This window comes from Emys orbicularis, chromosome 17 (assembly GCF_028017835.1).
Source record: "Emys orbicularis isolate rEmyOrb1 chromosome 17, rEmyOrb1.hap1, whole genome shotgun sequence".
Taxonomy (NCBI): domain Eukaryota; kingdom Metazoa; phylum Chordata; order Testudines; family Emydidae; genus Emys; species Emys orbicularis.
In genome coordinates, this window is record NC_088699.1 from 7,067,858 (window position 1) to 7,095,447 (window position 27,590).

Genomic DNA, 27,590 nt, shown 5'->3' on the forward strand with positions numbered 1-27,590 from the left:
GACACTACCGAGAGACAAACCATCTTGTCTTTCATATTGAAGTACTATCCTTAGGTTCTGTACTAGCTGTGATTTCTATCATTAGTGTCCACAATGTGCTAGACATTCTCCACAAACAGAGGCAGACATAATCCTGTCCAAGAATAGCCCATATTCTAAAAAAAATGAGGCTACCACTCTGAAACCTATATTCTAAGAAATCCATCAGGTCACTATTGTAGCTACAGCCAAGAGTATTCACTGCTGGAAAAGAAAAGAAGGTTTGCCTGGGCAGTTCTAGCCTCTTATAAGATTGAGATTATGCTGATTGATGGAATAAGCATTTTGAGAAACAGGCGACATTTATAACTTCTCCTTTGTTTGTCAGTCTCTGCTGAGCTATTGTGAAGGTGGTTCATTATGTCAGGGTCAGGAAGTTAGTTACCACAGTCAGCACTGTTCCTGGATTCAGACAGCAGCGGTGGCCAAGAACATTTTTCACTTTCAGCTGGCCAAGAGACAGATACATGCCTCTTCAGTTATCCATGTCTCTGTTATCTCAAGGCTAGATTACAGTCATGAACTTCAACTGAGGTGAACCTTCAAGGCTACCCATAAGCTTCAACTACAGCAGAATGTGTCTGCATATTTGTGGGCAAGGTGGGCTTGGAAAGCACATTTTCATTATGCATGTATACCACATACTTCACTGACGTCCATTTCACTTCTAGCTCAAATTCAAAGTACTATGACCTCTGACTTCTTCCAGTCTGTCCTGTTACAATTCCTATATTCAACCATTCACAGTTCATCTGTGTGTCTCAAGAGTAAGACTCAAGCAAGACAGAAGTTTGCAATAGTGGACGCTTGCCTTTGAAATCTGCTCTTGAAGGAAACACGTTTAAGCTTGAGCTTTGCCACATTTTGAGCGTAAGATAAGTCACCTTTGTCCAGGCTTTCCGCTAACTATACTCTGAAATCCCTGGTACTTATTACTAGCAGATTTTTCTCTATCTTTGTGCTTTAAAGTTAGCAACTACATTGCTGCAAGTTCAGAGTATACAGTAAATGTCTATGTATTTGGCAAAGTGGAATCACATAAATCAGATACTAACTTTAACAATATGTACAAATACAAAAATAATATAAATGAATATAGACAGACTACGGAAACTAGCCATCTTCTGTATTTTTTTATACATTTGAGCAATAAGGAAATGGAGAAAAGGCACAGTACAGTTTAACTCAGGGCCCATTTTTCTTAAAGACAATAATTTTCATGTGTGTTAGTCAACGAGAACAAAGATTAAAAAATTATAGTTTCTTAAAAAAATATTTAAATGTTTAAACACTTCTCAAAGTTTGAAAGCACCATGAAAAAACTGATTTGACATTGAAGGCTTGTTCCGATCCTAAAATAATAGAAAATGTTAAAATGCACAGGCACACATTGCCATGTAACTTAATAAAACAGATTTGATGAGGTCTTCTTTAATTCTTTGAAACAGTACTATATTATGGTGTGAAAAACATGATGCAACAGGGAATCAAACATCAAAGGATAACAGTACTTTCACAAAATAGTTCACAAACTATTAAGTTGTGCTGCTGAAAAAGTGAGTTAAAACCATGAACTTTTCCTTTCACACCTGGGAATGAGTTTCTTATCACAAACTGAGATCTATTTCTAGGAACGTGCCAAATTCATCCACCACGAGCCTCACATTCAACAATTCCCTTTTTACATCTTTACAGTAAAACTGTGTTTGAGCATTGCTGATAATAATCAGCTTCTCCTTCACAAATGCATTTTATTTTGTTCAGAATCATTAAAGCTTATGTGTGTTAGTTATCTAAGGCCTCTTATTACAGTTTTACTTTTGTCTGATTCCAGATATTGGTCAATAATATATTTGTGTATTTTTAATCAGATTTACTTTATACCAAGCCATGTAAAAAAAGAGACCAAAACATGTTTTTAAAAGGTTTAACTTAATTTAATACGAACTAATTTGAACAGATTTCTGATGTAGCAACTATCATTGTTAAATGCTAAATATAAGCAGTTTAGAGAAAGAACAACTACCCAGTGGAATTCATAAGTAGTAGTTTAGTTTGCTTGCTAGACTGTACAATGCAAAGCATTTTTCTATCCTCAGTAAAAAACAGAACTTGTTGGAATGTTAACTATTGCTTCCTTCACTTGCAGTTACACTTCTTTCCCCCTTTTTTCCTTTTTTAAAGACGTAGGGATCCAATATTTGATGACACAGAAAAGACCAAAATAGCCGTAGTTTGTTAGCTAATTACAAAGTTGACAATGTTCCCATAAAGAAAAAGTCCTGCACAAATTTTAAATGTGTCTGTGTATTAAATTCTAATAGTAGGTTGCTACTACTTTAACACATTCCATTTTGTGTTTAATATTTTAACTGAATTTAAGATCTACTTAAACCTAACTCTAGTTTGAGTTCTGTGCAAGGACAAGCTCTGCTTAACAGTTCTGGTAAATGGTTCTCAATACACTATTGCATAGATTCCTAACCTGTGTACCACTTCTCCACTTAATCCCAGACCTTAACAGAAAAGTAAATAACAGCTCAAATTAGATCAACTGTAGTGGAATGTGGCAGACATTTTACACAAGAAACACTACTTAGCAGCTGTATGCAGGAGGGAAGCAGGAGAGTAGCTTCTCCAGCTGAAGTTACAGGGTGAGTTTTGGTCAAACAGAATATTGCCCAAACTGAGGTTCAGCCAGGACACTAACAGGGTAACTCCTCATGCTCTTACAAGTGCAATGGGATTCTGGATGACAAAATTGTCAGGATCTTAATTCTAGACCAGACTTCTTAACCGATACTTAGCAAATCGACAGAAAATTTGAAGACAACAGAACAGCATCTGAAGTTTTAGTGAGGCCATCTCATTCTTTAAGCTATATCAAGTTAAAATGTTAGTATGCCGGTTCTCTCTTCTGGGAGTATAGTAGTTCCACTTTCAAAATACTGGAGATGATTATAAGCAAATGTGAACTGGCCTGCTATTTGGGAATTGCTTGTATTTGGGCTGAACAGTCTCAGTTTTTAAGAGGATTTGCTTGTTTATGCATAGTTGCTCAAATTTTTTAACAAACTCTTCCAGGAGGTTACTCAGAATTTCTGAAACAATGTAGTTGAGCAAGCAAGACAGCTGGTCTCAGAACGTGATAAAACCACATTTAAGTAATCTTCAAGAGAGGAGGTGGCCATTTGTACATTAAGAGACATGTCAAAAACTCAAACACTGGAAAGGTCAATTTGTTTGAAAATGGTTTACTTAAAATAAGCAAAAAGAGGAACAAATTAAAAGCTAGCTCCACTCCAACTAGAAGGAACTATAAAGAATTCCCATTCCACTAATTTTTCTGATCGGAATGGGAAAGTAACTTTGTGTTCTAATATCAGAAAAAGCTTCAACAGCGGATATTTCAGGGGCACATGGGTGGTCTGTTATAATATTATAAGTTTTAGAAAATACTTAGCATTTTTCCCATACGTGAAATAAAAAAAAAGAGCCTTCATGTTTTTGGCAAACCTACTTACTTTTGAGAAAGCAAAATGTCTTCTTGAATTTAAATGTATGCTATATTATTTACACTATATCATTTTTATTAAAGTTATTTCTTCATGTACATTAGATTGGATATCTAGCACTGCCTCTTGAACAGATGACAAAGAAAACTTAAAATCTTTTATTCATCCCAAGAGTTTGAAAGTTTGAGAAGGTAAGGACCACAAATCATGAATAAACTCTGCAGTGTATTTGAATATGAGTCTCTAACTATAAATAGCATTTCTAATTCTATTGCTAGCAACCATGACCTTGCTAAGGAAAAAAATGCTTGGGGTAAAGGACTACAAGGTATTAATCAAGTGTCAGTTCTATAATAATGATTGTAACAATGATTACAAAAATTGCAGTGGTTTAAAACTGTTTTCTCAATTTTCCTTTACTGAAACTGTGGAGTCCTTTTGGATGAGAGTTTTAAAAACAAGTTCCTTTCTGCCATATGTAGAACTTAAAAATCCCATGACAATTTTCCTAAGAGTGGGAGTTTGCTTCAGTGTCCTTGACCAAAATTTTCCCTGCCTTCCACTGTTGCACAGCATTCTATATGCTCTTTGTCAGCCTGACTGGGAGGGGTTGCAAGTGCTTTGGAGGATAGGATTCAAATTCAAAATGATCTGGACAAACTAGAGTAATGCTCTGAAGTGCTCCACTTAGGAAGGAACAATCAATTGCAAACATACAAGATGGGAAATGACTGCCTAGGAAGGAAGTCGAGTATCAGGGGGTAGCCATGTTAGTCTGTATCCACAAAAAACAACAAGGAGTCCGGTGGCACCTTAAAGACAAACAGATTTATTTGGGCATAAGCTTTCGTGGGTAAAAAACCCACTTTTTCAGATGCATGGAGTGAGAATTACAGATGCAGGCATTATTATACTGACACATGAAGAGAAGGGAGTTACCTCACAAGTGGAGAACCAGTGTTGACAGGGCCCTGTGAGGTAACTCCCTTCTCTTCATGTGTCAGTATAATAATGCCTGCATCTGTAATTCTCACTCCATGCATCTGAAGAAGTGAGTTTTTTTTACCCACGAAAGCTGATGCCCAAATAAATCAGTTAGTCTTTAAGGTGCCACCGGACTCCTTGTTGCCTAGAAAGGAGTATTGCAGAAAGGGATCTGGGGGTCATAGTGGATCGTAAGCTAACTATGACTGAACAGTGTAATAGTGTTGCAAAAAAAAAAGCAAACATCATTCTGGGATGTATTAGCAGGAGTGTTGTAAGCAGACATGAGAAGTAATTTTTCTGCTCTACTCCACGCTGATTAGGCCTCAACTGGAGTATTATGTCCAGTTCTGGGCACCACATTTCAAGAAAAATGTGGACAAATTGGAGAAAGCCCAGAAATAAAAACGATTAAAGATCTATGAGAGAAGATTGAAAAAAGAGGGTTTGTTTAGTCTGGAAAAGAGAAGATGGAGAGGGGATATGATAACAGTTTTTAAGTACATATAAAGTTGTTGCAAGGAGGAGGGAGAAAAATTGTTCTCCTTAACATCTGAGGATAGGACAAGAAGCAATGGGTTTAAATTGCAGCAAGGGCAGTTTAGGCTGGGCATTAGGAAAAACTTTCTAACCATCAGAGTAGTTAAGCACTGGAATAAATTGCCTAGGGAGGCTGTGAAATCTCCATCATTGGAGATTTTTAAGAGCAGGTTAGACAAACACCGGCCAGGGATGGTCTAAATAAAACTTAGTTCTGCCATGAGTGCAGGGGCCTGGACTAGATGACCTCTGGAGGTCCCTGTCAGTCCTACGATTCTATAATTCTAGGATTCTAAGTGTAGTAAGTCTAAAGTTGCTCCTACAATGTGAGATGGGATTTAAAACAAACAATATCTGAAATCACTCCTCAGCAGTATTTTATATTAACACATTCATTGATAAATAAAATGGAGGTCAAGTCCATTAATGGCTATTAGCCAGGATGGGTAAGGAATGGTGTCCCTAGCCTCTGTTTGTCAGAGGGTGGAGATGGATGGCAGGAGAGAGATCACTTGATCATTACCTGTTAGGTTCACTCCCTCTGGAGCACCTGGCATTGGCCACTGTCGGTAGACAGGATACTGGTCTAGATGGACCTTTGGTCTGACCCGGTACGGCCGTTCTTATGTTCTTCTTCTTATTATTGTTATTATTATTATTTCAAAATAGAAGCATAAGAGTCTCTGGAGTATTCTATAAAATTTAAGATATCCAGGCCCAGCAGTTCTCTAGCTTATGAAGAAAGCAGCAGTTGGGGTTAAAAACAGGAGTTACAAATTTAAAATAATTCAGAATTATGGAGGGGAAAAAAATCAAAAGCACTTAGAAAAGTCACACATTTTTGAGACCAAAATCAACTGCAGAAAAAAAGGGTCCACAGAACAAAGAAGCACTCCTGTGCATCTCTACTACCCACAGTTTATTGGTTCTTAACAGTGAACAAAGTTATGCTCATATTTTTTTAAAACAAGCAGTTATCTTGGCAATTTTATGTCGCTGTCAGATAATCAAAGTAACAAAAAAAATGTCTGGGAAACAGACCAAGTCAAGACTGGAGCATGGAAGAATTAGATGTGAAAATCAAGGAACAGTGATATTAGTAAAAACCAAACTACTCTGAAAGAGTCACTTATTTTAAATAAGTTTCTAATAAATTGAAAGCGGACATACCAGTGTATAACAAAGATTCAAGTAAAACTTTTAAAGAAAAAATACTGATTCATTCAGTAGGTAGAAGAGAACATACATTTAGCTGTGAACTGTCACAACAACGTACTTACTGATTTGTGGAGCAGGCAAGATTCGTGCAGCTCGAACTGGGCCGTGTCGAACAGAAAAGAGTTCCTGGGCTTCACCACTGATCTGCATAATATACAAATTATAAACAATGTAAAGAATGTTACTTGTTTTAATAAACCATTAAAACTTCCCTCCTCCCATGCCTAATTCACTAAGCATCGGTTCCTAAACTTTGTCATGCCTTCCACAAAGCACAAGTGAACCCACTTTGCAAGAGTTTTGAGGGGTTCTTGTGTGTTTGGTGCTGTAACAGGGTCACAGGATGCCCTATTAATAGTTGTTGAAACCATGAGAGATCTGCAGGTAAATTTAAGCTACAAACACGTTTGCACCGGTACAACTGCATCTATGCTAGAGAGTTGCACTGATTTAATCTACTTAAAAAAAAAAAAAAAAAAAAAAAACAGTTTTAGTTAAATTAATGCAAAAACTACACCTCTACCCCGATATAACACGATCCGGTATAACACGAATTCGGATATAAGGCAGTAAAGCAGTGCTCCGGGGGGGCGGGGCTGCGCACTCCGGCGGATCAAAGCAAGTTCGATATAACGCGGTTCACCTATAACGCGGTAAGATTTTTTGGCTCCCGAGGACAGCGTTATATCGGGGTAGAGGTGTATGTGTTAGGCCCCTAGATGAGCCGTCGCTTTTCTTTGGAGGTAGGTAGGGACTCCAAAAATTAGAGGCAAAAAGGAATTCACTAGAAATAAATTTCAGGGGAAGCGTTTTTCCTCTCTTCCTTGGTAATTTCCATATGTGCTCAGCAAACTTTAAATATTTCATACACTAAGTGAAGTTCTGGTTTACCCAGGACCAAACAGCAAGCTGGGATAGAAATTATATATCCTTTCTATCCAAGCATCTTCAAACCCACCCCTGCCCAAAAAAATCAATTTTATATACCCTTCCCCTACAGACGATATTTTAGAGGTTTTTAAAAATAATTGACAAATTATAGTAACAGAGGTCCTTCACATCAAGAAATGCATGTTTTACATTAGGCTACATAAAATACCATAGTGAGATACAACTTTCATAAGTGTACTGCACACATTTCAGGACATACAAGTCCTCAACTTGGCCATTGATTAACACACAATTTGTTCTACACATTGTATGTTTTATTAGAAGAGGCAAACTAATCTCTGATTAAGAGAATCAAATATTGGATTTAAAGGATCAGAGAACCTGAAATATTAGTGCACCATATATTGTATAGGTGTTAAAATTGTTTTAAAAGTAGGAAGTCAAACTAATTGTTAGTCACTAATGGAAATCTTGAAAAGATTAAATCAGAAGTAGTTACGAAGAATTTCCAGACTTCCTGTAAATGGTCGGTCACAATGTATTTTCATAACTGCTTGGTAATGGATCCGATATGGAATGTCAAACTTCAGGAAAATGGCAAACATTATGAAACTCATTTCCAAATAACTAAGAACTTAAAACAGATGTAATGAAGCTAAAAATTTAACCAGCATGTTGGCATACTATTTTTGGAAGAGAGTTTGCCAAACAAGCATTTTACAATATCAGAAATGCATACAATTTGAAAGCAAGACCTCATAACTCGATAAGTATTAAACCATAAATCTAACACAACCTTTTTAAAATGTCTTTTTATATTTCTTCAATTACTTCCTGCAGTTTAGATGACAAGTTGGAAAAATAAAAATCCACTGCTATTTAAGCAACAAATCATGACCAGTAACTCCGACTCACATTTTGTTGCCACTTCTTAACTATAGCTTATTACCATTGCTATAGCTAATGTACATCAAACTGCTGCTGCTTATCCCCTTGAACCATCTATTTGTTATGAAGACTATATGCAAATGCTATACTTACCACAGTAAACACTTGACCTTTTTATAATTAAACATTGAACAGGGACAACCTTATTTCGGTTTTCCACTTACTCTCCTGATTCAATTTAAAATAACATTCAGGACAGTACAAAAATTCTGGGAAATATTTGTCTTTACATTTCTCCCCAGGGACTTGGGGCCTATTCCAGTCTCACACTGAATGAGTCAGGAGTAATACCAATTAAGTGATTACAATTATTCCTGATATAGATGGCTATAAAACTGATGTAAGAAAGATGAGACTCAGACCCTTAATCCATCCTGCTCTTATTTTATTAGGTAGATTATCAGCATCATAGATTCTGCTTTGCCATTTAGTAGCAGTTCTTGTACAGTACATACAATTTTAATTATTCTGTTTTTTTTCAGAATAATTTCAGATTTAACAAATTAGTAATTTGATGACAGTGTGCTGCTTCTCTTAGAGCAGGAGGCATGGTCCCTCCCCCGAAGAGCTTGCAAACCAAGTTATGTACAAACCAAATGATAGTATGATGTTCAAAAGTCAAATTGGTGAAGCTACCTTCCCCATCACTCCCTCCACAGATTTAATTCTTTAATGGGTCATGGGTTTTCTTGTTTGGGGGGGAGGAAGGAGGGAAAGAAAACAAGGGTGCCTGTACCAAGCATAATGGGCAACATGGAAGAAGGCACCAATGGGGAGTGGTTAGGAAGGAAGCTTAGAGAGAGTAAAAAGTGAGAGGGGGAGTAAGAGGAAATGAAAGCAGAGATGTAGGCAGGAGTAGGTTTTGTATCTGTGGGAACACACCAGTTCTATAAAAAGGAAAAAGTGGGAAAGTATAAGACTTTGAAACTATTATTATTGGCAGTTAAGGGTTGTTGTTTTTTCCAAAACCATGAAAGAGTGGTTCACATATGTGTAAGCACACAAATGACTACAAAGGAAACAAAAAGGAAACAACATAACAGAAGTATGGAATAAGTGATTCACATATGATAACAACCCAATTCAGTCACCTCTTGCTACTTTTTGAGCATGCCAGCACATCAGCTCTAGCGCCAAACAAAGAGGCCCAACAGTAAAAAACAGTTAAGGAGACCAAACCCACTTAACTGAGATTCTGCTCTCAGATATAGCAAATTTACAAAAGCATACATATTTTGCCAGGGATGCTGAAGAGGTGGTAAAATTTAAGGCACGGATTTTCAAAGAAGCTTAAGGGAATTAGGTTCCCAAATCCCACTGAAACTCATTTGTAACAAGGTACATAACTCCATTAGGCTTCCTTGAAAATCCCAGCCCAAGTTCCTTATGGCTATGCTACTTTTCTTCTTCAATGTGTTGTATAAGCATTTACCTATTAGTCCTCCACACCTATGGAAGGTAGGCAGGTATTATTCCCATTTTACTGATAGGGAAAACTAAACCAAAAGGAAAGCTAAGAGAATTGCTCAAAGGCATGGTTTTGCATCCCTGCCCATCCTGGCTAATAGCCATTGCTGGACCTATCCTCCATGAATGATCTAGTTCTTTTTTTGAACCCTGTCATAGTCTTGGCCTTCACAACATCCTCCGGCAAAAAGTTCCACAGGTTGACCGTGTGTTGTGTGAAGAAATACTTCCTTTTGTTTATTTTAAACCTGCTGCCTATTAATTTCATTTGGTGACCCCTAGTTCTTGTATTATGAGAAGGAGTAAATAACACTTCCTTATTTACTTTCTTCACACTAGTCATGGTTTTATAGACCTCTATCCTATCCCCCCTTAGTCGTCTCTTTTTCAATCTGAAAAGTCTCAGTCTTATTAATCTCTCCTCATATGGAAGCTATTCCATACCCCTAAATCCTTTTTGTTGTCCTTTTCTGAACCTTTTCTAATTCTGATATATCTTTTTTGAGATGGGGCAACCAGTATTCAAGATGTGGGCGTACCATGGATTCAGACAGAGGCAGAATGATATTTTCTGTTTTATTATCTATCCCTTTTCCTAATGATTCCCAACATCCTGTTAGCTTTTTTGACTGTCACAGCACATCTCTGCCGATTCAGTCCTCATCGCTTTGCTGAGACTGCCAACAAAGAGGGCCAAGGTTTTCTGACTTGGACACCTGTCCTGCTAGGAACTGGACTAGGACAGACCACCACATAAGCCATACAGTCACAGAATGGCTAACAACTTTCTCTCCACCAACCTGGGCTAGCTGTGAACTGGCAACCAGAAGGTGAAAGGCTACACATCCCATTACCAATCCCCTGAGCAACCCAGTCTCCCAACACAGACAAAATATAAATAGACTTTAAAATCTTCAAAAAGCACCTGCAGAGGAACAGGCTTGTGGCTGCCATTTTGGATTTGCTCCAGCTAAGTAGTGAGTCCCTGTGGCAGCTTTCAAGCTCTTAAAGGTTTCCTTTCCCATTCCAAAAGCAAAGAACATTTCCAAACAGGTTTTAAGAATTGAAAATGAAGCTTTAAAAGCAGCCTCAGGTACTCTTTCTATAGAGAGGGTGAATCCAAAATGACGGCCGCAAGCTGGTGTGGTGGGACTTTGCAGCTTCCACAGTCCAAGGAGTCAAGGCACAGGTTGGTTGTATTTTTAAAGCTTCAGATCTCTATGCAAGATTGCAAGCAAAGAATCCATCAAACTTGAATTCAATTCCCTCTGGCTCCTTTCTCCTGATATGAGAACAGATTGAGGAAAGGGAGTGAAACCATCCCCTCTTCCCTTAGACATTTTGGGCCACTACTTTGTAAGTATGGCCAGGGATCAATCTGGACCACTGCTTAATTTTTGATGACAGACTTCTGTTTAGGGCATACCAGTTTGAACCCGTAACAACCAAAAAGGTTTGTTTACACTGTAAGGAAGATAATATTTTTCAACCATAGAAAATAGGTTTCATACGGTCAAAAAAATGCAAACGTACACCAAACCAAAAGAAGGAAAAAATAAATTAGAAATTTGACACTTAAAATAAAAATGCAAATTGTTAGTATACAATAACAGCACTGTCACACAAATGCGTAGTGAAGATGTTAGGTAAGATATCAGAAATCTACCTTTTGGTTTTGAATATCATTTTGAACGACAATAATATTGTATGAAAACCTAAATTATTATTGATATCCTTATGAACTACTGTTTGACATGATCCAGTTCAAGAGGAATACTACCAAACAAGATATCTGAGGGAGGAGGGGGGGAACAGTCAGAATGTTAGTGTTTAAATTCAAATGTATAGTTGTAATTTAAAAAAAAAAAAAAAAATCTCTGTAGTGATAACCATCCAATTACTTTTGCATTAGGCAAAAGCATGAAAACAAAGTGAAATTGCTAGAAATTGACTACTCAACTTTTCTTGTGTAAGTGCACAAATAAGAAAAAGTAAACAAGCAGTGTTAATGATGAAAAGTAAAATCAGATTTGTAAAATTCTTTGTTTTAATAACCCAAACCATTATTAGTAACATAGGGCATGTTTGCACTGCACACTCCTGGTAGTGGTGTACAGAGTACATGTAGCTGCACACCACCGCAAAAAGCAGACTGCGCTCACACTGTGGTGTGTAACTATACACAGCAGCGAAAGGCTCTGGCAGGGGAAGACAGTGGGGAGCTTCTGGAACCCTTCTTTGCTGCTTCCCCCCACTAGAGCCTTTCCCCTCTGCCAGAGTCCTTCACTGCGGCAGGGAAAGGTTCCGGCAGCTCCCTGCAGCAGGGAAAGGCTCCAAATACTGGGGAGGCAGCAGGACGCTACACTACTAAAAACAGGAGCGTAGATAGAGAGGCGCTGCTTGGATGTGTAGAGAACCATGTAGGGTCCAGGCATGTCTCTATTCTACTTACCTAAGCAATGCCTCACCTTCTACACTGGCTATTTATAACCATGCTAGGGAGCATGCAGTGTGTGTATTGTATATGCCACTGTAAGGCGTATGCAGTGTAGACATATTCCACAGGCCATTTGTTTCTTAAAATGAGACTGCCTACCCATCCCCCCGCATCAGACATATCCCTTTGAACAAACAGACCCTTTTCCTAGGCACATTAACAGCTCAACATGAGAACCTGTAAGGATGTGTGATATCAATATAAATGCACTATATATAATAGCTGTTTGCAACAGCCAGTTGGAGTGAGGCTATTCTTTTCATCCTCCCCTATTTGGTATAAACTTGCTTTATTCCTAGATGTGTGTGCTCCCTTTGCCTAGAGAACAGAACAGTGGAGATGTCTAAAAACAATATAAAACTCTTCCCTGTGGATTGAATGAAATGTTAAAATTGCAACCACCATGGAAAACAGAGGACATTAAATAAAATACAGAGAGTAGTTAAGCGGCTTGCTAATGCATTTGGTCACAGATGCATCAATACTGCCATTATAAATGTAACATGTTTTGAGGGGGTTTAACATGCTCAGGCTGCAGACTACATACATGTTTGTAATTTGGGACAGTGTTTCATCAGCCCTGCCCTCAACACCCACAAAAAGAAAAGAAGTAGGTGCGTGGGGAACTGTCAGGATAGGGGCAGAATGATACTTTATAGCTCTCCTTTCTTGCTTTGCCCTCTAACTAAGGAGGGTTCCATAGAATGCCCTTCAAAGACCTTGTTTCACTGCTCAAACAGGTGTGTTTTTTACCTTGGTGTAACTAACATGTGCGAGCTATCCTGAGGTAAAAACACAGTGAAGATCAAGCACTTCAGTTTTACCGCAAGGTAAACTCACCGCAGTCAACCAGTGGAAGGCTTGCATTGCAGTAAAACCAAAGTGCCTTGGGATAGCTCATGTGTGTTAGTTACTCCAAGGTTAAAAAGGGCCATTTTTTGGCAGTGAAGACAAAGCCAAAGCCTACTGATGCTACCACCACATCTGCCAAAGGGTTTGCTGCAGAGAGGTGTGATGTTTTCCTTTCCTTCCTCTCCCCAGGTGCTGAGTACATTATAAATCACACAGCTTTTCAACACAATTGGCTGTGTAAGTTATGTGTGTTAAAACAAAACCAGTACTCTTTTAAACCCTTACATAACTCAAAACAGTTGTAGTATGAAAAGAAAAAAAAAAAACTAGAAGAATGATTAGCCCTGTCCCTGTCCCTATGCACACCTCCAAGTCTTCTGATGATTTTAAAGGTTACATATCTTGGTCAGTCTCGCATTTTTCTAAGTGCCTACTGTGAGCCTGCACCAGGGTCTCCATATTGGGGATAACTGTTCAGGTCCCAAGATCTTTTGGTCAGAAGAAACTGGGAAGAAAGCACCTCATTTGTCATTAGCTTCCTACCTCATAAGTCACAGACACTTTTTTTACCAGCATTAACTAAACTGGGGAAGGAAGGGAGAATGGATCTGGTTTTCCCAGCCACCACCATTCAGGCTTTTTGGAGAACTGAGGAAGGGAAAAGAATTTGCGCACACACACACACACACACGTCTACTGTAAATGCAGTAACTAGTTTTAACATAATAAATATTAAGATTTTTAATAGCCAGTAAATACTGGTCCATCATTTTTACATTATGACAACGAAACAAAGGAGAAGTCAGAGGATAGCATAACCATCCTTAACTTGCCCAACTATGACCAGTATTCCAAGGGTCTCTGATCAGTGAATGTAATCTACTATGTAGGCTGCCATACCAATACAAGTTTGAAGTAGCAGCATTGTACAACTTTTACAACATTATTTAAATATATGTTATGTTTACTATTATGCAGTTCCCTTTGAACAGTCAATAAAATTCCTAATTTATTAAAATTAAAGCCTAATAACTCTGTTCTAACTGAATAGGAAAAACTAAATTAATGTCACTTTCTACTTCTGAAACCTCCTGTGTACAATGAAAAAAGTTATCACCCACAAAAGCAGCCAAAATGCATTTCTGTGAATAGGAATAACTATCTAAAACAGATTCTTGTAAACCACATTAAGCAGAAACCAATTCCAACTGCTTTCTGGTTCTGACATTGTATTTGAAATACAAGACTGGGGGCAAAGGGAAAACAAATTCCAAACACAACACAAAACCACATTGCACAATTACTGAATGGGAACTTGTAGTCATTACTTTTGTATAATCCCAGATTTCTTCCCACTTCGAAAGGCATATTTTAAAAACACTTTTAACCTTCCCACCCCCTATTTCAAAACCAAGATCAAAGAAAACCAGTTTGGATGGATACCTTCTGCATCTTATGCAATACAGATTTAGACATTACACCTCAGAACTCCAGCCGTTACTTCAGCACCCAGCAGTCCAAACATTATTTCAGTCCTTTGAAGCCGATCAAATGGTATCTTCCATTTGCAAGTAACACTTCTGTAGTCAAAGATCTTACTCCAAGGAAATGTTAATGTAAAACCACTCAGACTGCAGAGACATACATACACTCCTGGAGGCAGACTACAAAGGTGTTTAGAAGTCAATGTAACACCATTATGGAAAGCGTCAGCTTAGTAGCTGTCATAAACACTTCATAATCACTCAGACGCAAACTGGACTGCCTTTAGCACATTATTTTATTATGTGCTGAATAGGGGTCCAACTGAAGGAGGAAAGAAAGCACAATGCTACAGATGATAGCCTTAGTGTATAGCTTTTCACTTAAACTTTGGGACTGTTGCTTCTTAAAACGATTTGGGACTGTTACTTCTAAATAAAATCTTACCGATTCCTCTTTTCAGATTTCTTGAGCTAACGTGCTAAAAACAGCAGCGTAGACATTGCAGCACAGGCTAGCTGCCCAAGTACAAGCCAGCCTGATCCCGAGGGTCCTTACTAGGGTGGCTAGCCTGCGCCACTGCCCTAACTACAAAGTCTACACTGCTATTTTTAGCATGCTGCCTGAAGCCGAGCTAGCACGCCTCTGTCTACCCGCTCTGGGGGGCACACCCCCAACTGCAGCGTACCTAGACCCTAAGAGGATGTAGAAAGGATACGTATATGGAACATATGCTATTGCCAAGTGAATGACATAATTTTGTATATAAAGTCACTTTGTCACACAACTGCCAGTTCTTTTTGTACCTGGACCCTAAATAGCAATAGGAAGAGGGTAGGCAAGCGTAGGTTATGCTATGTCCATTCTTCTTAGAAGTCTCATATATAAATCCCCAATCCACGGAATATCAAAGTTTAGAAAAAATTATCTAACTGGGAACTCAAACTAGGGATAACATGAATGCCAAGGAAAACATTCCAACATTATATTGTTAAACACATATAAGGGGGCAATATTGTTCATATAATCTGCAGCTACACAATCCCTGGCTGTGGTCTTATCAGATCTCACAAGCTATATGAATAACTTTGGTTGGCCTAAAGGCCTCGAAGGAAAACCCTAGATGTTGCAGAAAGTAGGGATGGTCATTCAGTAGCTGGCATTCTTTCCCCCATCCACCACCATGTCAGTGAAGACTTCATTTCAATCAAGAATACATACCACTGACACCAGCCCAGTTAGGGAAGTGACATAATTATATAATTAATCAAATTCCCGCTCAATCAAATCCCTTTGTATAAACAAGCACCCTTCTCACCCCACAGCATATAAATCTTATTGACCAAAGCAACAAAGGACTGATCCCAAAGAAACCACACTGGACTTCTCCTTTGTAATATATTTAATCAGTGTCCCGAAATTTATGATGGGCCACTCCAGCACCACAAAAAACAGATTAATTAGTCAGGAAGGGCTTGCATCTGTGTTCTGACTTTGGAGATCTAAAAACTTCCAGGTGGCACCACTCTCCCTCATAAATGAAGCCCACATATAGCAAATAATAATTTTTCCACATTTGCTCCAAAAATATTTTCCTCTTTCCTAGTGGCCTCAAATGCTGCTGGAGAGCGGATACCATGAAGTACTCCAAACCTCCTGACATTTATCCTAGCTACAATGGCTCACATTGCCAAGACACGTATATCAAATAGCACCTACAGATAACCCATCTTGAACTCATCATGAATCTCCTCCAAAGAGTCACTTTCCTGAGGCTGCAAAGCAATGAATGTCACTTTATTTCAGAGACTAGATTCATACACGGTCACAACACAGTTTGCCATTTTAGAGCGTGTTACTTTGACATCTCATGCCCTGCTCCAAGCTGAGAATTCTCAAAGAGGGGCACCAAGTCTTCAGAACAGCCCCCTCTTCCTTTTTAAACTGCCTTAGCTTGTGTATCAACTTGAACACATTCTCAAGCTCAGGAATTACTTTTTGAAAGCTGGTGAAGGGCTTCCCTATTCAAAAATAAATCATACCAATAGGGGTTTGTTATTTCATAGTTTCATTTTTTCTTAGTATTTATTAGCCTAATAAAAAGGAATAACAAGAAATAGAAAAATATTCCATTGTGAAATACACTGGAAAAACATGTAGGCTGGCTGGTGTGGAGACTGCTCTATTGACAGAAGAGACAAGGAATTAGTAGTTATATGCCACTGTTTGGCCTAACTATGGTACCTCCAGGCAAAAAAAAAAAAAAAGATTCCCTCCCCCCAAAAGGAGGGAAATGGAGTTCTCCAAGACACTCCTATGCCCCCCCTCTTGCCCTCCCCTTACACATAAGACCCCATCTCATAACAATCTTCCCCTTGGTTATGAGTATAGATAGCTTCCTTCAGAGACACTCATTTCTTCAGCTACAGAGGGTCACCTGAGAAGTATACAAGGCACTCTCCCACCTCATGCCCAGGGAAAGAATATACTATATCAACAGAGAATTGATCCCTTGCCAGATGAAGACCCAAACTCTAATCTCTTCTACTGTAAACTAGCCCAGACAAGTCCAATGTCACACAATCAGGTGTGTGCGCCTCTATACACCTTTCAGTAAACACTTATCTGTTCAAATAAATTCATTAGAGAAAGTTCAAAGAAGTTATGTTATAGAAAAATCTTTAACTTAGATCAGTGTCATTATCTCTATGTATTCTAACTTATTTGTTCAGAATCCTGTTAGGATCGCTGGTACTACTGAAGCTGTACTATATTTTTTAGCTCAATATCTTAGTGACACCTAATGTTTGTTCCCTGTAATACACATGACGAATGAAGCACAGTGGTTTTTTAAAAGGGTTAAATACTCACTTTTTGTATAAGAATATTTTCAAGTTTAAAAAGTTTTAATTGTATACAAAAATTATTTTGCGTGCTAAATTCTTATAGTATATACTGTAACTTCCTTACTCAAGAAGTAAACAACCAATTTGGTTTTTCTACAAGCATATACTTCTTTTTTTAAAGTTTAAAGACAAAAATACAGCAGCATCCAAATGTTCCATTCTGCTCCATTCAAAATAAAGTCTTGAATGTGAGAAACAACTGTAGTTCCTCAGGAAATCTAAGAAAATATACAAATTCCCAAATTCCACATCAAGTACAGTAGAGTACATTAGGGCCTCTGATTTTACATCACCACCCACCAAACTGCGGGCTCTTAACTTTCTAAAAAAGGTTTTCTTCCTCCTCTTTAGCAGGAAAGACATAAATTGCAAGAAAAATTCCAGTTCTGTCTCCCCCTGTAAAACCAAATTGTTAGTCCTTAACACAGCTCCCTAGCTGGTGTGCAAAAGTACTTTCAAAGAGAAAATGAAATTCCATTTCATTTCCTAAAATGTAGCCTGCTGTATAAAAACTACTCTCTTTCTCACCCAGGGAGGGATGAAAAGGAGAAATATTTTCCAGAAAGGCTCTGTATTCTACAAAGAGAAATTTCATCCAGTATGCTCACTGGGTTTATTTTGAAGTATAAAGTGTTGGACACACTAGATTTTATGAGTTAAGAATTTTATCACATACCATACTAAACTTTATTCTAAGTTCAAGAAATTTGGGGAAAATTTCCCAAATTAAATCCATGTGCTCAAACCATTCTGAAACACAAATTGCATGCTATGTATGACAGAATAAAATTAAATCCATATGCACATATAGACTTTAATAAAATTAAAATTGCAAATCATGTACATGACAGACACACATTGTGATTGTAAAATGCTATTAATATTGTCATGCTTGCATTCCTGGGAAATGTAAATCCTTTTCATAATTTTTCATATAACAGTTGAATATACCCTTCCTCCTTAGGGTGGACGTCTTTCCCCTATATTTATATGATATTAACTTCTCTGTAACGTTACACCCTGCTCCAAATCAAAAAATTACCTTTACAGCAAGTATCCGAATAAAAAAAACCCTCAGATTTAAAGTTACGTAGTTTAATTTAAGAGTGTGAGTTACACCAAATATTAATCTTACGTTAAACCATTTTACATGTACAACATATGCTGTAGCCTTCTACTTTTAGTTTAAAGTAATATAGTTTGTTATAAAAAAAAATTAGATATGGCATAAAATCAGCATCTCAAGGAGGCCTGTTTTCTGAAGACAGAGTTATTATGTACTTACAGGTATGCTCCAGATCTGTATTCCATCACTGTACCCAATCATTAGCAGCAAAGGTGGTTCATTGCCAGTGCTATGTATCTCATGAAACTCCATATTCCTTGATGTATCTAAATTGGATTTAAATAACAAAACAAACATTAAAAAGTTAGGACAAATTATGTTTAATGTCTGGTATACTGGATACAGTTTTCAAAATCCATATTCATATTAGAATTAAAGGCAAAGCAATGTGCTTTTTAATCCTTAACTCCTATAACTGAAAAAATAGTGAAAAAATGTTCCTTTAGACACAAGTAATAAGATCTGTAATTAGAGTTTTATTTGAGAGGGTACAAAATACCAGTTTAGAGGGAGTGATGACGGGGAAACTTCCTACACAATATAAGAAAGGAGGCTATGACAAGATGACTCAGAGGTCTTTGTCATTCCTACCTTCTGTCATTATTAGCACATGATCAAGTTATTTTTCTATAAGCACCATGAAATTCTAGAAAAGCACCTCTTCACATTTCGCAGTTACTAATTCTGAAGCCAAGTTTACAAAATATATACAGTCTACAGTGCTCTGCTGAGATTTAGCAACAGAAATTATTAGTGCATTTAGAAGGAAAGATTGAGTACACAGAGAAAATAGAGGAATCAGTTATTTCTTCTTCAGTACTTTTTCAGAGGTACTTTGTCTATTTAGGAAAAGAGAAGTCTATTTACTGAGCAAATATAATCATCTGTAAGCTACATTACTGCCAGTTCACATAATGCTATCATATGGACAAATCAGAGGAAAATCACAGAGGAGCAACAAATAATAATAATAACAAAGATGACACTTATGTAGCAATTTGATGATCAAAGTTTTTTACACATATTATCTAATGCTCACAACACCCCTCTGAAAAAGGTAATTTACATAAAAATATGAAGGTGCTATAGGAAATATATCAAGACAGACTAAAATAACCAAATGTTTTTATATCTTGGCTAAGGCCGCTCTACCCTAAAGTTAGCAAGAAGCATAACGTTCTAAAAGCAGGTAAACTTCAGGCAGGGAGAAGAACTCTTCAGGATGGTACAAGATTATAACCAAGACTAACAAGATTAAACTGAACTAAGGTAAATTTAGGATGAATATGAAGAGTAAAGGTTTGATTGGATATGTTTGATTTTCTGTCATACTGTGGCAAGTGAAGGGAAGTGGCGAAAGCCCCACTGGCTGGGACATTTACAAATGCACAGCAAGGAAAAAGAAACCTACTAGGAAATAATCACGCACTGGCCTTGCGCATGAGGCAGTGAGATATACAAGCTAATCTAACAGGTCTTTTCCATCTCTAACATCTATAAATTTGTGAACTAGGAATCTTTGTGCCATTCCAACAGCTATAATTAGTATAACTTGCCATACTTACCACTAGGACATGAAGATTCCCTATCATGTCATACTATCATGTCACATCTGGGATCAGAATGAGCCTTTACCACAGGAGTAAGGAGGAGGACACTGAGGTAACAATCAAGTTGTAGCAAACATCTGGAGGAGTTTCCAAAAGCATTTGGAGAGCTACAGCCTATGACTTGTAGGATAGGCTTAGAGCTCCATGGTTAGTAAAAGCAAATTGATGTACATTGTTAACACCTCCATATGGGAGAGCAAGATGTTTGGTTCATTCAAGCAAGTGATCATATGGCCCTCATTCACCTCACACTGAAGTCCCACCACCTACCACATAGGTTCTAACCTTCCTTGTTTGAGAAAGATTATTGGGAAGATGGAGGCAAAACAGCTCAAGTCTTATCTGAAGAGAGAACTTTCTTCACACCTTTCAATATGGCTATAGGCCTAAGTAAGGCATAAAGACTGCAATGATCGTTTCCTCTTAATGATGGTCAAAGTCTGTTGTCCATGCTGATTCAACAGCCTCCAATACGAGCAAACAAGTCCTACTTAAGTATATATTCTGTTCTTGAGCTATTCTTTTTCCTCAATGATATCAAAGAGGATGGAGTTAGGTTACTGCTCATCCACTTTGACAGCTCTCTATTGCTAGGTAACACAAAAGTCTATTATGACACTGCACCTATTCAATATGTGTGCATGAAGCCACTGGGAGAGATAATTAGGTGATTCAGGCTACAAACCTACGAATACACGGATTACACTCAGCCCTATGTTTTGTTTTCAACTGATCTGGATAGTGAGGGGGCCAAGTGGCTTTGCTCTGGAATTTGCTAACTTCACTAATCCTACCACACCAGAGTTCGCTCACCTTCAAAGCACATTTCAAGAAATTTGCTGAGCAAAGGCCTATCCATTCACTCAGGATTTTACACAATAACAATTCATTCCTGGTTAGTAAGGAGGAGTAAAGGAGTTCTGTTTGAGCCAATGCTTGTCTATACTGTAATTTTTTAATTTTGCTAGTTTAAAATTATTGTATATGGGCCCAAAAAGATACAGAAATAGAACTGAAAAAAGGAGATAAAACCATACCATTTAAGTCTGCATTTTCAAATCTGACCCAGACTATTTTTTCTTTTTCTTCTGTTGGTGGAGTACCACTGTAGGCCTACACAAAAAAAGAGAAAGGTTGAAAGAAAATAAACAAAGTATAACATCTTTATTTTTTGCTCTCTGTATAGAGCACATCGGGTAATGCATGGAAAACAAGAATTGTTGCATATATCTTATACTCTCCGTATTTCTGGGAGGTTTTGAGAGGAGTGGTTCCCTGGTCAACACATTTAATCTTAAATATAATTCAACTAGTGTAGCAACACTTATTAAAGTAAAAGTGGCAAGACACAGACAACCACAGACCTTCCAGGTACAGGGAATAAAAGCCAACTGGCTTCTAAGAAACATAAACCTTGTATTAAATTGGACAGAACAAAAGATAGTTGTTTCTATAATCCTTGATTTTGTTTATTTAAACTATTTTTAAATAGAATCAAAAGAAGATCTTTAGAGAGAGGTATGTTTATTCTTTTAATTCCTTTTTGACCCACTTAAACACTTTATAAACAAGGCTAAAAAAATTGAAACCTTTCTTTCCTATGAAGCTCATTCCTACTGAGACATTTTAATTATATACCTATGATTTTAATATAACCAAAATATTTAAGTTTGAAAGAGAATGCACTGTAACTCAATCAAAGTAGATCCATACTTCAGTTAAATATATTCTACAGATGCCCCTAAAGAGATGAGGTACAAAGAGAAATTGGAATGAAGCTTCTTGGTGTTTCTAGACAACCTAAGTTTTACAGTTCTCAGGAGAAACAGCAGTAATCAGAATATGAGTTACAGAGGAAATACCATCGTTTCCAACTGAATTATTGCAAGATACTGTGCAGTATTTTGGATTAAATATGAAAAGAACTTGTATAATCACTGTGTGCATGCTGAACAAGCAAAAATATGCACTCAAAATGTAAATAAAAAATTTGTGTTGGAATTATTTTTCAAAACAAAGCATGTTCCATGCCTACAAGGCAAATTGACTTGTAAAATATAACTAAGGCTAGGTCTACACTACCCGCCTGAATCGGCGGGTAGAAATCGACCTCTTGGGGATCGATTTATCGCGTCTCGTCAGGACGCGACAATCGATCCCCGAATCGACGCGCTTACTCCACCAGCGGAGGTGGGAGTAAGCGCCGTCGACTGGGAGCCGCGGCAGTCGATTTTGCCGCCGTCCTCACAACAGGGTAAGTCGGATCTGATACGTCGAATTCAGCTACGCTATTCGCGTAGCTGAATTTGCGTATCTTAAATCGACCCCCCCCCTGTAGTGAGGATGTAGCCTTTGAGTGCATCTTTTTAACTATGGAGAAAAAATACCTGAGTATAAGAACAGGTTAAAACACAACAATTCTTTCAATAAAAGTTTGACTATCCTTACTTTTACACCATAACTTGAATCACAACATGAAAAAATGCATTTGGCAAATTACTAATAGTCAGAATCGTCAGTGGGAAACTTTTCCTAACAGGAGTCAGAGTGTGCCAATTTCTTTTTAAAAAAGAAATTTCTACCTTGTATAATTAACTATTAATTATTATTATTATTACTATTAACTGATTCCAGCTATGAATCAATGCAATGTTGCCTTCCTGAGTGTACAGGTAAACAGTTACAGTTCCTCTACTACTGTCCACAGCTTTCCCAAATACCAGGAGCATGAAATTAATCCCACTCTGATCAGTTTCAGCCTGCTACTTAGAACCCTGTGGGCAGCAGTGAAGTGACCACAGCCATATCAATTCATTCTGCAGTTACTTGTGAAAGCTAGAAACAACAGAGCACAAAAGGACCAGGGCTATTCTTAGGGGAGAATGACCCAAGATATGGAACCTAGGGGGAAAAGCAGAATGACAGATTCATGTGTTCCTCTCCCCTCACAGCAGGCTGGAGAAGGGGTAAATTAGCAAATCTCTTCCACCCAGCAGCAACCTGAAGGTTCTGAGGCAAGTGGAGAAAGGAAGAGAGGAAAAGAAAAGGAAAAAAAAAACCCTCTCCTCCTTTCCAGCAAACGTTAAACTTGCAAAACAAGCAGGTGTGTATCAAACTTTTCTGACGCCTACTAGCCAGACATTGACACAAAAACACACGAGTTCCTAAGCATGGTCCAGAAATACCAGCTTGGTAGGAGTCCCAGCAATTAGGAGGGTTGGGCTTCCCACAAAAGTGTTGTCTATCTACCTCACAAGTAGGCCTCTGCCTTTCATTGCTACCACTGCCACATCTTTAAGTAGGCAGAAAATTTAACCCTCGCTCGCTAATACATACATGATACATTTTTCAAGCCTTGTTTTTAAATACTTTGGCCAAGACTTTGAACTGACTAATGATTTTGGGTGTCCAATTGGAAACACCTCAAAGGTACCTGATTTTCAGACAGTACGCACTTTCTGAAAGTCAGGCCCTTTTAAGGTGTCTAAGATGGGGGACCAAAAAAAATTTGAAGCACTCAAAATTACCTTTCAGCCACTTTTAAAAATTTTGGTATTTGTTCTTTGTATAAATTGAACCAAAATATCACTATGTAGCTGCACCTTACTTATATGTATTACTAGCACTGTGAAGAGAGTGGGGTTTTTTTAGTCCCTTACCTGTGGCACAACATCTTGAAGAAACGTAACAACACTTTCCATATATGACTGTTCCCTGGAAAAGAAGAGTCCTTAATTACTGTAAGTCTAAATACAGACATAAATACATTAACTATTACATATCACTGGGGAAAATGAGGCAGGCTATGTCTCAGTTTAGATTATCTGCAAAAGACTGATTGGCAATTCATTGGCTGATAACTGGTGGGGAAACCTCCAATTCCAGTCTGTATGGTTTCTTTACAAATTTGTGGGGTTACATTTTGGTTTTTACACTGCACACCTGCTCAACTGCATTTAAAATGTCCCCAATTATTCCACTTAGAAAAATATGGTGTTATCCCTTGACGGTATGTAATTCAAGGTATAATAGAACCTCAGAATTACAAACACTTCGGGAATGGAGGTTGTTCAAAGCTCTGAAATGTTCGTAACTTTGAACAAAAGATTATGGTTGTGCTTTCAAACGTTTCCTATTGAATATTGACTTAATACAGCTTTGAAATTTTACTCTGCAGAAGAAAAATGCTGCTTTTACCCATCTTAATTTAAATGAAACAAGCACAGAAACAGTTTCCTTACCTTGTCAAATCTTTATTTTAAAACTTTCCCTTTATTTTAGTAGTTTTGTGTTTAACACAGTACTTTATTGTACAGTATTTGCCTTTTTTGGGAGGGGGTCTCTGATGTCTGATTGCGTACTTCCTGTTCCAAATGAGGCATGTGATTAACCGGTCAGTTCGTAACTCTGGTGTTCGTTACTCTGACGTTCTACTGTACTACACAATACCCATAAAGTCTGGAAAATTTAGCACCCAATTACTTGATAAACTGCCTATCCCACACTGGTCACAAAGTAAGGGCATTGAAGTCTGTAAAGGATTAAGACGTCTCTGCCTGTCACATGTCAGGGAAAAGTGTAAAAAGAAGGGAAAGTTGGATCAAAGGAGAAGGCTGTGTCCTCTTCCCTCCTGGCTGGTTAAAGCAAGCAAAGCCTTTGGGAATTATTAATCATTTGCTTTTTGTTTTGTGATTGATGTGTGGACAATAAAACAAGCCCTGAAGAAAGGGCATTAAAAGACTAATAGCTGAAACATTATTTCTCTTCCTGGGCTGGGGAAAATACCCGCCAGCTTACATATGCTAGGCACTACCATGAAGTTAAGAGAGGCTAGAGATTTCTACTATCTGTTCCCAAGATAAAACTGGCTAAGATTAGTGGGAAGGCATTTTCAGTGGAGGTCTTATGCTGTGGAACTCACTCCTCTTGGCAATTCATTATCAGCTGCAATTTAGAGTGCTGTGGGGTATAGTGCAAGGCACGTATGTTCTGATAGACTTCAACTAAGGTTTTTATTAAAGTATCTTACATAAGAGAGAGATGAGCGTCTCAGATATGCTGTGTAGCTGCTGAACAACAAAATATGTAGACTGACCACATAATGCTGACGATATCTTCGTATAATGCTAGTCACCTAACTTGGCAATGGACAACATGTTCAGCTGCTCATATAATTTTTTAAAAGTTAGCGGTGATTCTAAATTTTATTCAGCTAACTCTCTGCATCCAACAACTTTGACATACTTCAGATTGATGATTATTTTGGTACATATTCAATCTGTTTTAACACAACGACTTAAGCGTTAAGTCTAGAATTACCAATAGCAGCAAATACAAGTTGTTGCCACTACTGCCCTTGCTGCTGGAACAAAGAAATTCAGATTCCTGCTACCAAAAGGCTCAGCCACTTTCCTTCTTAATAGAACTGTGTAAATATCTTGTCCACATAAAAGGTTGGTGACATTCAGTACTTGGAAGGCTTTGTTCTCTCTAGTCATGACAGCAGTAGGGGAGGAGATGTAAGTTTCTGCATACACTTTTATAACAGGTCAGTCCTACAGCTCCAGGAGCATCAGTTCTAAATGTAACAAGTTGCCTGCCCTGTGAAATGAAGGCAAATCTGAAAAATTGTTCCTGAAGATCGAGAAACGGTTTATTCTGGACCAAAACTGACAAAAGTGGATAAAAAGATTACTGAGCTAAAGAGAGTTTATCCTAGTGGTTAGAGCAGAGCACTGTAAGACAAGACTCCTGATTTCTATTCCTGACTGACTCATTGTGTAATCTTGGCCAGGTCATGATCTCTGTCCCTCTATAAACTTGTCTATACTACAGGATAATTAAAACCTAATTAATGTTTATGTATACTAGCCTTAACAAAAGGGTGGTAATGTCTTCATTTCATAAATGTGTGCTGATGCTTTCCAAAGTATATCTTTAATGAGTAAACCAAGCAGGCAGGCTTTGGAAATGTTTTGTTCAATGTATGTGCACTAAACCTCTCTTGGAAAGAAATTAAGCAATGGTTAGCAGACAGAATGCTGAAGGCTAAGAACTTCTGAGAGAATTTCTTCTTTGATGTACTTATTTAAAAAAAAAAAAAAACTATGAAACTTTAGTTTTTAGCAGGGTAATTGATAAATCAATAGTTGAAGTAGGTCTCAAGCTAGCTTCTCTTTTGTATATGGTTCTCTTGTTTTTGTGGGTTGTTAATATGTTCTGCCATTTGTTTGATAACCTACTAATTCAAAATGAGGGCAGGAAGTTCAAGTTTGTAGCATGCTACCCAAAAAAAAAAAAATCAATTCTGAGATAAAGGATGAGAGATGTACCCATACCTGAGATACGCAGGTTGGGAAAACATAACCTGGAAAATAATCACCACACAAAAAGCACATAATCAAATATTCTTATAGAGCTTTTCTTTTTTAATTACTGTTTTTCCAGAGAACAAGCTCCACAGAACAGGTTACTACAAACAGAATTGCATTTAGCAAATTGTAAGCTTTCTTTTACAGGCTTCTCCTCCCTTATATGAAAGCTTAGGTTGCAAAGACCTAGTTGTTTATGCAACTCACTGAGTTACAGGAACAGCTGCATTTTATTTGCTCCTGCTAAAAATTAAGTGAATCCTGAGATCTAAACAGACAGTCATCCCCATCATTATCATTGTACATGTTTTGTCAGCTCTTGTAAGTAAAGTACAAGGTGCCAAAACACACATGAAATTGCAATGCAATACCATAGCAAAAAAACTAGTCAGCAGCATAATGCCACTACTGAGAAAATTTCACCCATTCTGCTACAAAAGAACTTATGACAAGCAAAGCCAGGACTACACAAGTTTTCTGGTTACTCTAATTGAGGATGTTCACCATTCAACCACTGACATGTGAAGGTAACTTAGGGGAGACCTGGAAAGGTAGGAAAGTCTGTTACGCACTGTGTTTTGGAGGGACATAGGTAACTACATTTTTATTTTTTTTAACCTTCACTGTATTTGTCTTCTCTGTTCTCCTGAGCAAGCAGTACACTGAAATCCACAACAACGCCACTTACTGAGACAGTGCAGATATCAGGATCTTTATACCTTTTAATATAAGAATGGAACAGAGAGAGACAGCAGTGGGGGGAGGGAAATCTACAAATTCCCATTAAGCACAAGTTTGTTATGACTCAGTTGTATCTAGTGTCGAGTTTGTTTAGCAAGCAAAATATGTTTTGCAATCTTTTCTTGTTTATTTATAAAGTGTTCAATCATCTACCCTGTAACTTGTAAGGTTGGTGAACATTTTGGCCTACCAATCTCAAATGTATCCCTTTCAAAGAGAATGCCTGCTGTGTATAATCTTGTAAATCTGGAAAGAGGCATTTATTTACTTTCTTTTGCTGGAAAATACTGAGCACAACAAAACTGTACTGTTTAGGACAGGAAGTTGCTGCTGATTTTGAGAGGACCACATTAGTGCCATGTACTTGTTGTACAGGAATATTCTAGGGATTTCAAACAAAGAT

At 37.7% G+C, this 27,590-nt stretch overlaps 1 protein-coding gene across 1 annotated transcript in view; it reads right to left on the reverse strand.

The window, feature by feature from the left end:
• BCAS3 (BCAS3 microtubule associated cell migration factor) overlaps positions 1 to 27,590 on the reverse strand; it is a 498,029-nt gene that overhangs the window by 468,103 nt on the left and 2,336 nt on the right. The window contains exons 3-6 of the mRNA XM_065418107.1: positions 23,735 to 23,789; positions 21,113 to 21,188; positions 18,625 to 18,731; positions 6,359 to 6,440 (exon numbers count right to left, since the gene is read on the reverse strand). Of these exons, the coding sequence (XP_065274179.1) occupies positions 6,359 to 6,440; positions 18,625 to 18,731; positions 21,113 to 21,188; positions 23,735 to 23,789 (320 nt within the window). The remainder of the gene's footprint in view (positions 1 to 6,358; positions 6,441 to 18,624; positions 18,732 to 21,112; positions 21,189 to 23,734; positions 23,790 to 27,590) is intronic.